The sequence below is a fragment of the Acipenser ruthenus genome, chromosome 1 (assembly GCF_902713425.1).
Source record: "Acipenser ruthenus chromosome 1, fAciRut3.2 maternal haplotype, whole genome shotgun sequence".
NCBI classification, from domain to species: Eukaryota; Metazoa; Chordata; class Actinopteri; order Acipenseriformes; family Acipenseridae; genus Acipenser; species Acipenser ruthenus.
In genome coordinates, this window is record NC_081189.1 from 77,004,281 (window position 1) to 77,018,001 (window position 13,721).

Here is a 13,721-nt window from a genome sequence, read left to right on the forward strand (position 1 = left end):
TATTAAACTGGCATCCAACAACTGGATTTGGTTCCCAAGCATTTTGGTCTGGGAGCCATTGGCAAGGAATCACTTTGATGTTAACTCTGTATTAAAGCAAATGAAAGAGCCACACATGGCAAACATTATAAAAGTGAATGAATTGTAGAGAATCAATTACAATTATATTTGAAGTGACTTACTCTTTAATGGTCGTAACAGTGGCAGATATAAAATAGAGCCACTCTTGAAGGTGAACTATTGACCCCCTTATTACTGCAGTATTGCAAATGCATGGTCCTTGATAAAGGAAGGTTACAAGTTTCAGGTCAGACAAATGTAAGGTAATATTAATGTACCATAGTTAACAAAATTCTGATTTCTCCAAGTCAAAATATGAGTTCCAAAATGTCAGATCACAACATAATTGACTTTTGATTGTGAAGCATGTTTGATAAAATGTCAGCCTAGTTAGTTACTGGAGTCACTCTGAATATACTACATGTTTGTATGTATAATAATGAGCCATACTTCCAAAGCGTTTGCTCCAGTATTTTATTTCATACTCTGTGAAAGGAGACAAATCAATGGCAACGTTTCAAAACAGAGAACCACCACAAGAGTGCTTAGGAGACCAAGACATTGCTGTTGGGTTCCAATATGAGGTTTTCTCCATTCAAAATAGAAGAGGTACTTAGACTGGAGTAGGTACTTTTTGCTACTGTTGCCCATTGCATCCTTCGGAGAATGTATTTTAATTTGTGTATTGATCACATATAAACTATATAGAATGATCTAGGGAAATTAAACACCCATTTCAGATAAGAGATCAGCATGCCAAAGAACAAAAAATGACTTGATCAAAAGGTTGCTTGAAACTCTTTCCTACATTTTCAGGACTGTTCGAATGCTGAAAGAAAAAAAAAAAAAAGTATTTATTAATACTAGACTGTTGCAAAATGTATGTAAACACACTATATACCAAGAGTGCACAAATCTGGTCCTCAAGGTCCAGGTTTTATTGGGCTCATTAAATAACTGACTCTTGGGAGGTTCCTTTGGTTAAGGTGCAACAAAGAACAGGGTGGCTCCAGACCTCAAGAAACTGTTGCTATATACTGTTGGCTATTAAATATGGAATACTGGTAATCAAGTAGCATTGTCTTATTACTGACGGAAATTTTACACGCAGCCATTATTAGTAACTGGTTTGCGATGGCTAAGCATTGCTGTAAGTGCACATTTAACAGTATAACTGCATGGTGGAGGGTATATTTACATAGTTTACATAGAATTTTGCTGCTTAATAAATGAATGGATGTCTGTGCTCCAATTATCCAAAAGGACAGTAATGCAGCTAGAAAGCTTCTATTATACCTAGCTTGCCAATTTAAGGAAAATGTGCACATAATACCTTTTCCCAGAGGTCATTAGGTCAAATGCCTCGTTAACACGGTCCAAGGGCAGAGTGTGGGTAATGAACTCATCCAGCTTAATTTTCTTTGCCATGTAATCATTCACCAGCGTAGGTACGCTCTCCACACTCTTCCATCCTGTGAGAATCAGTAAAACAAGGCTTGAAGAAGAACAAAAACAACTAGAAGAGGATCACTAAATTGGCTCTAACCCTTACCTCCAAAATATGTTCCCTTCCATGTTCGTCCATATACTAGTTGTAGCGGTCGCGTCGACATGTCCGCCACGTTTGTATAGCCAACAACAACACTGGTTCCCCAGCCTCTCTGACATGCCTCAAGGGCAGCTCTCTGGAAATCAAATGTATTTGGTCATTTATGACTGTTCTAGGATTTTTAAATCACGACTTCATAAGAGGTTCTCCATATATGCAAAAATGTAACAAAGTACCTTTGCCTTTATATTGACCAGGCTGAACTCACCATCACAGTAACACTGCCCACACACTCAAAGGAGTAGTCCACACCTCCTTTAGTCAACTCAATGAGTACTTCCTGGATGGGCTTGCTGTAATCATTGGGGTTGACAAACTCATTTGCTCCGAATTCTTTTGCTTTAATGAACTTGTCTTTATTGATATCGACCGCGATGATCCGAGAGGCTCCCGCTGCCTTACAGCCCATCACAGTAGCAAGACCCACGGCTCCCAGGCCAAACACAGCGCAGGAAGAGCCGGGTTCAACCTGCAGCCAGGGAGGGAAAGGGGGTGAGAGGAGGCCACCAAAATGGCTACATTATAAAAAAAATGAACGTAGGGGACATAATAGTCCAAAGGACAATTTGTACCATTTTTAACGACAGGCTATAAGAAATCACACCTCCCGACGGGGTGCGGGTAAGCTGCACAAAGTATGCTCTTCCAGAGCAGTAGGCAGAAAAGTTGTTAATTGGACACCATATTGGGAGGTGGTGCTTCAGGCTATGCAAGGGCTGTGTCTGGATATGACTGGGAGTTAAACAATGCATACCTCCTGGGCTGGGATCTGTTTGCTTTCCTGTTTTGTTCAGGTACTTCAGCTGCTAGAAGGTATTTGATTTTAGGGTTAGATGCCTTGTTTGAAATTCCCTCTTGGTCAGCCTTTTATGAATGTTTTTTGTGTTTTAATTTTGCACTATAGTGATTTAACTGCACCACTAAAGGACTGTTTCAAAGAGCCTTGTGATTTTGCATTCTATTCTATACTGACCTCTGGTGGCTGTAAATGATTACACCCAAAGGTGTTTAACCCAAAACTACTGTATGGGCTTGACATGTTCACAGCAATTGTAAAACAGCCTGCTCCAGTCCTCCACAGGTTAAAACAAGTTAATGATACAAAACGGGTAACAAACAGAATGTTGATTTCAGGACTCAAAGGGTGTGCCTAAGGGGTTTTATCTAGTTTTGTAACTAGAACAGTTTAATACTCTGTAAATTGTACTTTGACATAAAGACCCAAAACCATATCCTTAATGAACCAATAGAGGATATTAACAATTGATTCATTCAAAACATTTTAACATGCTACAGTGACATGGCCATTTTACCTGAATATTATAGCAGATGCAGCCTTTACTGCAATACATTTATTTCTACCAAGACAAATAAACAGCCTTTTGCTTCAGAAACTCTTAAGACAACCAGCTGTATACAGTGTGTTAAGTTATTTTTTCACTACCATAATTTTTATTTTTTTTTAAAATTCAATGGTTGCCTAATACATTGATAGCTAATACCTCCAGGAAGTAATGCCACCCAAAATTGGTATTTTTAACTGGTATTAATGTTTCCATGTATCAATTACTTTTTATACTAAACAACCAAAAATGAATTCAGATTTTTGCCAATGACAGTATCTGTTTCAGGCTTGCCTGTTCCTGTATTAACTTCACTGATCTTCAGTAATATTTTAAATGAAAGAGCAACAGTAACCTTGGCGGTATTGAGTGCAGCTCCATACCCAGTGGAAATGCCACAGCCAAGCAGGCAGACTTTATCAAGAGGGGCCAAGTCATTAATCTTGGTCACAGAGATATCAGCCACTACAGTGTACTCAGAGAAAGTGCTGGTCCCCAAGAAGTGGTAGATGGGCTTCCCCTTGCAGGTAAACCTGGACGTCTTGTCAGACATCAAGCCTTCACCCTGGCTAATCCTGCCAATACAAGAGATATGATTGAAACAACCTTCGGTGACAAAACCTGCTACAGCTGCCTGTGCTAAACTATACATGAAACACTTTGAAATCTGCCTGCATTGCAGATCACAAAATAGAGATACTGCACTAAAGTATTAGTACTCCCTCATTATAAGGTGGCTTGTGGAACAGGTTATAAGGTGCAGCATCATAAATCATGGCCAATGCAATGTCAGAGACCACAGTGTACTCAGAGAAGTTGCTGGTTCCCATGAATTGGAAGACTGGCTTCCTTTTGCAAGTGAACCTGGTGAATTCCTCAGAAATCACATGATATATTTGGGCCTGTCATGAAAAAGGGGTAAAATACTTGATATGTATTTTTTTTATTTTAATTAAATATTCATAATTACTAAATTTTTTAAACAAAGATTACCGTTTTTCAAATGATTGTAAAAACATTAATCTGAAATAAGGTATTCTACAGAAAGCTGTTTGTCATTCCTCCCAAATTAGTACAGTATAAGCATCTGAGCTGTAAATTGCATCTAAACGTTGTTCAGTGCAACGGGCAGTGTTGTTTGATCCCCTGCTGTAACGGATTCTGTCACTTGTTGGAGAGATAAGATTACAAGTTAAAAGCTCTAAACCCATGAATGCAGACAAGCCCAGTTCTTTCGCATAGTGGTAGGATGCTTGCTTGCTGTGTGTGGGGTTGCCGGGTACATCAACGAAAGAATAAATCTGTCTGACTGTTTTCTGAGAGACCACTTGTTACATAAGATAGTGCAAAACCTAATTACCAGTTTTTATCGCAGACGTTGGTTTTAGGACTCAGACAGAACTTGCATTCCCCACACTGGGGGACAAACAGAGGGATAACTTTGTCTCCTGGAAAAGATACAGTAAAATAAGAATGTTACACTATGTAGTGGAATTGAGCCAATAAAAATTGTTTCTTGTGGTTAGGACAGGACTGTGTAAAAGGCTGGTAAGCTGAACTTCAACAAGCATTAAATAGGTTTCCAATGTACAGTACTCCCTAGGCATTGGGATAACCCTACAAGGTAAAAAATTGAGAAAAGTGTGCACTTGTTGGGTAGGGCGCATGTTTTTTCAGAATACCCATATGTCCTGGGTATTTTGAGAATTCATGAAAGCAAAAATCTTACCCACATTTGCATGTACTTTATATTAGGTGCAGAAGCTGCAACCAGGTGATGTGATCTACCGCACAGGAAGTGATTATATAACACGAATCTACCGCGTTGTGCTGTTAACACTATGTGATTGGCTTATGTCAACGGAAAGAACACATTTAAGATCAGCCACTTAAACCAAGCAGACACAATATAATTTCCACATAAAAATATGTTGAAGGTGACTTCCTTTTATGTACCAGAAGCCTATCTGTTACTGATTAACAAAGTGTCTTCATCTCACCTGGTTTGAACTTGGTCACTCCTGGTCCAACACTCTCTACAATCCCAGCTCCTTCATGTCCCAGGATTGCAGGGAATAGCTTTGTTTCACCAGCTTCATATAGGAAGTAGAGGTCAGTGTGACACACTCCAGTAGCGACAATCTGTTTGGTAAAAGATCCATACATTAAGTATGTATATAGATGGTGGATCTCACTGACAGAACTGACTCTCTTGTGTGTTTGCAATCTAGGCTACTCTTTTAAACACTCACTTAAGCCATGCTGACAAATTCACCTTAGGAGATATGCTGCCTTTGTGTGTGTTGTGTCATGCACAACTTCCATATTGCTCTTTAGGTCATAATTATAAAATATACAAATAAATTAATTGCTACTTACCTTGTTCATTATTGAATTGACTCAGTAGTGTTGACAAGTTAAATGATTAAATACACAAATCATCATGGCCAGACGTACCTGAATCCACATCAGGCCTTTGGCTCAAGATGAGCAGTACAGGATACTTGACGTTTTAGAAAATATGATGCATGGATACGAACACTGCTGGGCTTGCTAGTATGTGTATATCAAGAGGCTTCAAGCAATAGTAAAACACTTTAAAAGGGACTGTAGCCAACAAAAATTCCTTTAACCCTATACTTACCTGTTGTGCACTTATTGGTTATATAGGTCTCAGATGTTCAATTTTGAAAGAAACACATGTGCACTTGCTTGGTCATTTCACCTGGTAGGTGACATTGTCCTCACCTCTTCAGGCATATATTATCAGATATTAACCTACTAGCTGCTGAAAATATGTTTAGGACCTGTGCAGCTAATAGAGTTGCAAAATAAGTAAAATTCATGGAATTATTTTGTTACCTACAATTACTTAAGAGACTGACAGACCGTGTAGATAGGTCTTGTAAAATTAATGTGCGACACATTAAGACCACACTTAGGGCTTAAACGGTCAAAATCCCTATGGAATTCTTATCTACAGTATCAGACGGGTCTATTGTCATGTTGGTTGTGCACAAAATAAAATGAAAATCACTGGACTTTGAAGTCTTTAAATCTGTTTAACTCCCCATTATGTGTGTTTTGAATTATTCTCTACTGTCATTCTGTTTTGATCATTATTTACCAGGCCTAACTAATGCCATTTTTTCACCCAGGGGCTGCTTCTGAAAATACTCCTAAAAGCTGAATTTCTGATGGGTTTATGTAAAATGACCGATGGGATGTGAAGCTGTCATTTCTGTTTCCTCTGTATAGATTTGACATTACTCCAAATTCAGCTTATGATAATTAATATGTACAACATAATGAATGTTACCTTAATGCGAACTTCATGAGCCTGTGGTGGTGCCACCTCCACCTCCGCAATTGACAGGGGCTTCCCTGGCTCCCAAGCGACAGCAGCCTTGCATTTGATAACCTGCACAATAAACTAGCTAGTTATTCTATTAAAATACAGCTACAATAAGAATATTACACTTTCTAGAATAGAGTAGTCACATTTTAACCCCAAAGGTCTTTGATGTTAAAATGCATTCCCAGAATCCACGGAGAGAAAAAAAAAAAAAAAGAGTTTAATTAAACCTCCGGGCCAGCCAAGTTTCAAAGCCAAATCCAAATCAACACTAGTTAAAAGCAACAAACCAATAAGATCATTAAATAAAAGCATGATTAGTTGTGACTTCACTTTTATTTTCATGCTTTTTTCAGTACTTTGTGGAAAGCATCCAATTGTTTAATTTCTGCAGACATTTCTCAAATCATTTCTTATTACTCTCAAGGGAGTGTGTTGTTGCCACTTTCTCCAATAACACAAGCCCTTTTGAGTTTCATTGTAAATGGATTAAAAAAGGGGGAAGATTATAATATTATCTCTATAAGACGAGATGCAAGATGTATACAGTTTGTGAAGGTGATTTTTAGCTTGAGGGTGGTATTCATTTTCCCTGATAAAACAAAAGTAATACAGTATGTATGCAGTAATTTCCTTGCCCAATGCTTTCAAGCCATATAATTATAGTTCAGAAAGGTAAACTATTTACAGGATATTACTATACATTAAATATTTTGTGATCACAATAAAACAAATCAAACTATACAGAACAAAAACCATAAAATTAAATTTAAAAAAACATAAAACGTAACCTTGTGTAAACTACTACAATAAATATATGCTAGTTAAGCCATAGTGCCAGGGCATCTCCATAGGTTCAACACAGTATTAAACAGCTACACCATTTACAATATGTGTGCATGATACTAACCTATTATTGTCTGCTAATAAATAAATAATAATAATATTGTTACCTGCATCTGCTTATCTATTCATATACAATCGCCACTGAACTATTTTGAATGCCGACACAAAAATCAATCACTCCATACCTTGCCTGCTGTTGCCATGATCTTCAGACTTAACTGACAGTTGAAAATAAAAAAATAATAACTGGCAGAAGATATCTGTCTCCACTTGTGTGCAGTGCACTTTATATTACTCTGATAAAAAAAAAAAAAATGATGAGGGCTGTCAATGTTTTACAATTGCAATACACATATAGCTAACTTTAATATCAAGGAAAACATGCAGATGTCAGTTCTTTTGGTTACACTCCAATAATTGCTAATAATTAACAGGTATTGCAGAGTAAATAATGTAACCATCTGTAATTTTTAGTTTCCCCCCACAATGATAAATGTTTAGAAGATTCAGTCAATTAGGATTGTACTACAATATTGCTTGACAATATCTAATAACAATCAAGTCTGTAGACAAGACTCTCTAGACAAATCTTAAAAGTAAATTATATTACATTAACATTTGGTGAAGAGATGTATGGTTCTGCATATATTGTATGCATGTATTTGTTAAGTACACAGAAATATACTAATTGTTTACGAGGAAAAGAACACTTGCATTGTCCAATTCTTAATGATCCATGGCTAGTAGGCTGGGCTGTTGTACCTATAAAAAAACAGCAAAAAAAAAAAAAAATCTGACAAGCAAATGAACATACAAACACATACATTTTAATTAGTAAATTAGCCAGTTTCAGTAAAAAGAATTGTATTGTTGGAGTCTGTCACTTTACATCATATTGCACCACCAACAGAATGTTGTAACACAATAAAATGTGTCAAAAAAAAAAAGTACAAACAATTAAATAGACTAAACCTGAATTGTGTCCCGTGCTTGGTTTGATAATATTTTCACTTCCCAACATGTCAACTGTATGCTTTTAACTACTGGTTAATTTCCAGAATATTAGGTACAATCATTAAATAATTAAATTCCTAGAATAAACTAGATTATGTTTAATTTGTTGGCTACATGTGTACATTTCTCAAAATAAGTCCATTTGTAGTTTTAAAATGATGCATATGTAGAGGTGTGGATTAATTTCTTATGACTACAACATTGATTTTTACCATTGTAATTATCAATTCACGGGGCGGAGCTATGCCACCTGATAGTGTTTATTGACAGAGTTAGTAAACATATACACATGGAGAGAGGGGCTCCGCCTCTTCCAGGCCCAACATTTACTTGATCGATAGACACGATAAACAGGAGGGGGGCCACCGTCTTTGAGGTGACCCGACATACGAGAGGGGCACCGTCTCTGAGGTTACCCGACATACGAAGAGGCTCGCAAACCGGAAAGAAAACATAAAGTTAGTATTTGTTAAAACATATAATGTGTGGTGTTCCACCTCTTTGAAGCCCAACATAATAGAAGGGGGGTTCCGTCGCTGAGGAGACCCGACAAACAGGAGAGGGGCCACCGTCTTTGAGGAGACCCGACAAACACGAGGGATGCCACCGCTTGGGGACCCTCACATAGAGGCATCAGACCTGAAAGAAGAATCCCAAAAGAAACATACATGCAGATGGAAGGGTTTGGCTGGGGGTCCCCTCTGACTCATGGAGAACCCTCCTCTATGAGGTAAATGAAGCAGAGCTTAACAAAGGGTTGGAGAAAGTGGAATCACTAACCCCCCAAAAGATGGACCCCCGGCTCCCCGCTGACGCAACATGAAGAAAAAAGAGAGAACCGCCAATGCATAAGAAAGAAGAAAAGAGAAAACATTTAGACGAAAGAAAACAAACACTTAACGTGACAAAGGGGTTAGTAGACTGTACCCTAATGACTATGTGAAGACCCTCTGCACAGTGGAAAGAAAAAAAAAACCCTTTCTTTAATTTTATTTCTTAGGGGGAAATCTTTGGTGGCTCAGGCAGAATGGTCGTCCCCACTCCGGACATACTAGCAATGGACTGATGTGCGGAGGATATTTCAGATGATGAAGAACGAATATAACTTTCAACTGCTGATGAAGTCCAGCGCCCCATATTTTTAATTAAATGATGGTTAATGTTGGCTTTTGCAGCTGAAGTAGCTGCCCCTATTCTAAATGAATGACGAGTGTAGAATTGCGAAGGAAGACCTGCTCTGGATACCACGGTGGAAAGGTGTGTTGAAAACCAATGCCTTGATACAATGGACCGGCTTGAATTGATAAACAAAGGGTCTGAGGATGAAATGGCTTTGCGTTCTGCAATGTACTTCAACATGGAAGTGAAGGGACACAGAGGAGAGTTGATCTTAGAAAGCTGAATACATTGTCCTTGCCGTAGTTGATCTGTTTTTGAAATGCGAAGAAATAAGATGAAATGAGAATCTGGGATGAGCTTGAGGTCACTGCAGCGGATACCTAGGGTAGGAAAGCTGGCAAGAGAAGGAACTGTATATTCAGAACATCTCAAAAATCCAAAAAATGCAGATAGACATATGACTTCCATAGTTAGATCATCAAATGGAGAAACACAGCTGTGGCGGAGAATTGAAATCAATTTACTGAGAATGTCTATAGAAATAGGCAAGCGAGCAGAAGAAGGAGCCGGAGAGCACTTGGAAATTCCTCGTAAAAGGAGACGAACTGCTGGAATTGATAATAGAGTTGGGGAATTGATGGACATCAAGCGAAATTGATGCTGAATTCCTGACAAATATAGTCTGATTGTAGCTGGTGCCAGATGTAGAGAGTCCTTAGCGTGCACTATGAACGCCATAATCCAGTCCTGGTTGAATGGAGTAGGATTAATCCTGCTTTGTAAACAGAAAGTTACATAACATGCCCAACCTGTAGAGTACGAGGATCTGGTAGATGGAGCAAGTGCTGATGCCATGTAATCTTGAGCTGAATTAAGAAGTTTATTAATAGTTGGATTTAGTTGAAAATCAGCTGATTGAACTGAGGCGTTGCTGCTGGATATTGCAGAGCTGAGGGCAGCAAACTGTGGAATTTGGAAATCTTCGAGAATGACACGTCTGATTTGTGGAGATATAGTGTGACGTCTAGCTGCATTTGGAGAGGAGGATCCGTATGTAGATGCAGTAGCGAGGTTGTATATTGGAGGATCTGCTTCGCTGGCTGAAATTAGGGCTGGACCGTAAGAAGCTGTAGGTGGCGCTGCAGTATTTGATGCTGAAATTAATGACTGCGCTGTAGATTGTTTTCCCTGTTCCATAACAGACACCCTTTTCTCTAAATCCGACAGTTGAGAACTGACCGAAGATAGAGTATCGGAAAAAGGCTGCATAAATGATTTTACCTCGTTGAATATTTGCGAGTGTTGGGTTTCAATGGCTGGCTGCTGGTTAGCGGTGCTAGTTGTGGGGGTGCTAGATCCGGAATAGACTGCCTACTGTCTGTTTTAGGACGCTGAATGGCTGGGCGCGGCTGATTATGTTTTTTCGGAGGAAAGACTGGTTCTGCTGAGATTGAATTGCAATAGAGAATGAAAAGAGACTCTCTATCACTCCCTGCCGGAATCGGATTACCATTTTTAAGGAGGGTTTTTATCAATTTATTCATGGGCCAGTCCTTCCAAAACAATCGATCCGGAGGGGCGTCCTGAGGCCGAAGACGCTTGGATCGCCACAGATTCGATATTTGGGTGGCAGGAACGGTAGGCAACATTTGTACTGGAACCTGGTCGAGAGCCTGATCGGGAGCCTGATCAGATGTAACTGAAATAGCAGAAGGGGAGAAAAAACGGAGACTGGATGGACCCTGGATTGAAGCTGAAGGAGAATGATCTGTTAATGACAGAAAATCCTGGGAATCCTCAGAATCCGATGACAACTGCTGTAAGTACTCCATTATTGAGGTACGCAAATGTAGATGGGTCTTGAAATCGCTTAGGTTTAAGCCCAAAACGAAAAAACACAAGACAGCGAGGTAGAGGTGACTAATGTTTAAATAAGGTAGGTTTAATTGGTGACAGCAGATGATAGGTTGTTGGTGCCTAGCTCCGCCCCCTGAACCCCACCTATAGGTTAACATTTATAATTAATAAACTATAATTAAGACTCAAATGACTCATGATTAAAACTAGTTTTCTATAAAAATGTTTATATTTCTATAGAACCACCACATGAACTCTAAACTTCTATAGAATCTTTGATTTCTATAAAAGATACACAACTTTATAAAATATTGTATGGGCTTAAACAAGTTACATTTTATTGATTCAAAATACACCAATCTAAATGCACAGAAACACATTACAATTAGTTATGCAAGGTGGTCATTAGGATAAAACAGCACAAATGGCAATGGCCAGTTTAAAACATTTACTTAGTAACAGGTAACTGGTTAACTTATAATCCAAAACACAATGTGAATATGTGTTCCTCATTGTGTTCAAGTTGTAACATGGCTTGAGTTTTGTTTTAATTATTTTTTTTTTAATATTTTAGAACATGCCCACAATGAACATTTTAGTTAAGTACGTCGGCAACATAGATCCACACAGTGAATTCCGAATTGGAGCTTTCAGTATAGAATAAGCATTAATTAACTTAAGATACATGTTTATACCAAGTTTCAGGACAACTGGATAAGCAGTTATCCATATACATATATACACACACACACACATACAGAAATCAAAGCATGACATACAGATAGATGGGCAGCAGTGTGGAGTAGTGGTTAGGGCTCGACTCTGGACTTTTGACCGGAGGGTTGTGGGTTCAATCTCAGGTGGGGGACACTGCTGCTGCTGTACTCTTGAGCAAGGTACTTTACCTAGATTGCTCCAGTAAAAGCCTAACTGTATAAATGGATAATTGTATGTAAAAATAATGTGTAAAAAATAATGCAATTGTATGTAAAATAATGTGATATCTTGTAAATTGTAAGTCGCCCTGGATAAGGGCGTCTGCTAAGAAATAAATAATAATGGATGTAAAGCAGTGTTGTGTGTTAAGTGGAGTTTTACCTGGAAAGGTACTCCTCTGCCCTGCTAAAACTGCATCGGTGATGCCAATACTGTAGGTGCAAACCAATATGGAGAAGACCCGAGTACTGTATCCTCATAGTGGAAAACACACAAATCAGAGCTTTTCCATTTTTTGCATGTTGGTTAGCTGTTTTATTTATTAGAAACAGAACTTACCATGGGCAGCTATCCATGAACTATTGTTTGTAACTGAAGAATCAAGGCTAACAAACTTGCAAAATGAAGTGATAGGTCATTTATGCTAGTCACAACATTAAAATAAACTGTCAGTGAACTTTTATCAAACCCTTATCAAAATGTAAATATAAAAACATTAACAAAGCCTTGACCAAAATTGCGTATTTAGGGTCATTGATCTGCTGTTCACATGACTCAGCTTGAATATTCTGTAAACCAAGAGGTATATAGGTTTACCAGCAACTAAATAACATTTCTTGCAATTGTATTGACTTAACATATGTGTTTAGCGTTTATATTAAATGTACTCCATCCTGACATTTATTTTTTGCACTAGGAACAGAGGGTAGATAAAGGACACATATAGAGATTATATCTATCTATCTATATCTCTCAGATACCATTGGTGAATGGCTTTTCTTATCAATTTTACTGCACTTGTGGTACATGAATCATTGGCATGTTTTTGATAATTTTTTTTTCAATAACCCAAAAAAGCCACATGCAAAAAAACGCTTTTTAAACTTCGCTCACATCTTTTGGAGAAAGTAAGAAATCTAGAAATGCTGATGGTGACTGTTGCAAAAGCTACTTTGTAAAGAAGAAAAATGAGGCTTAATGTAAACATGAAACAGATTCATAACTAAATGTAATGGTGAATACAATTATAGATTGATTGTAAGTCAGATCTTTACTTGAAAACAACTTTCTACTGGGGTCATTCAAATATTGGTAGTCAGTCAAGTCCCTTAACATATTTGTTTTGCACTAGAGTAACAAAGAAATGCAACTGTTTAAACATTTTTCCCTGACCAAACCTTGATAAGATTAAAACTTCACTTTTGCAGGTTAATCTAATCAACTGGATAATATTTTTCAACTGCTGTCTTTGCAAGGTACTAGATCAGTAAAAACAAAAACAAGTTAATGGTGTTCTGATAGTGTGTGTTTTTGCATAACTTTCAAAGCTTTTTTTTGTAATTGTGTGAAACTATTGCATTGCTTAAGTAATGTCTTTAACGCAGTTTAGCAGCTGTTAACCAGTTCCCTACCAAAATGAGGGTGGAGCCTACTTAAGCTAAGTGAATCTACTAGTGGTCAGTCTACAGGTAACCAGAGTCAGAGGCAGTTAGGTAAATGGTCCTGCTTCAAGTAATTAACATCAGCTGTATTTAAGTAACATTATAAAGGTGGTGTTGTTTTAATTAGGTGATTTACTGTT

General features: G+C 38.0%; 1 protein-coding gene across 1 annotated transcript; it reads right to left on the reverse strand.

Moving 5' to 3' along the window:
- Positions 1–515: 515 nt before the first annotated feature.
- LOC117420756 (alcohol dehydrogenase class-3-like) lies at positions 516–7,497 on the reverse strand. Its single transcript, XM_034034368.2, has 9 exons — positions 7,399–7,497; positions 6,332–6,433; positions 5,013–5,154; positions 4,373–4,460; positions 3,368–3,587; positions 1,878–2,138; positions 1,613–1,745; positions 1,394–1,532; positions 516–889 (listed from the first exon to the last, which is right to left on the reverse strand). The coding sequence occupies exons 1-9, from the start codon at positions 7,414–7,416 to the stop codon at positions 865–867; spliced, it is 1,128 nt and encodes a 375-aa protein (XP_033890259.2). The 5' UTR covers positions 7,417–7,497; the 3' UTR covers positions 516–864.
- Positions 7,498–13,721: the final 6,224 nt, after the last annotated feature.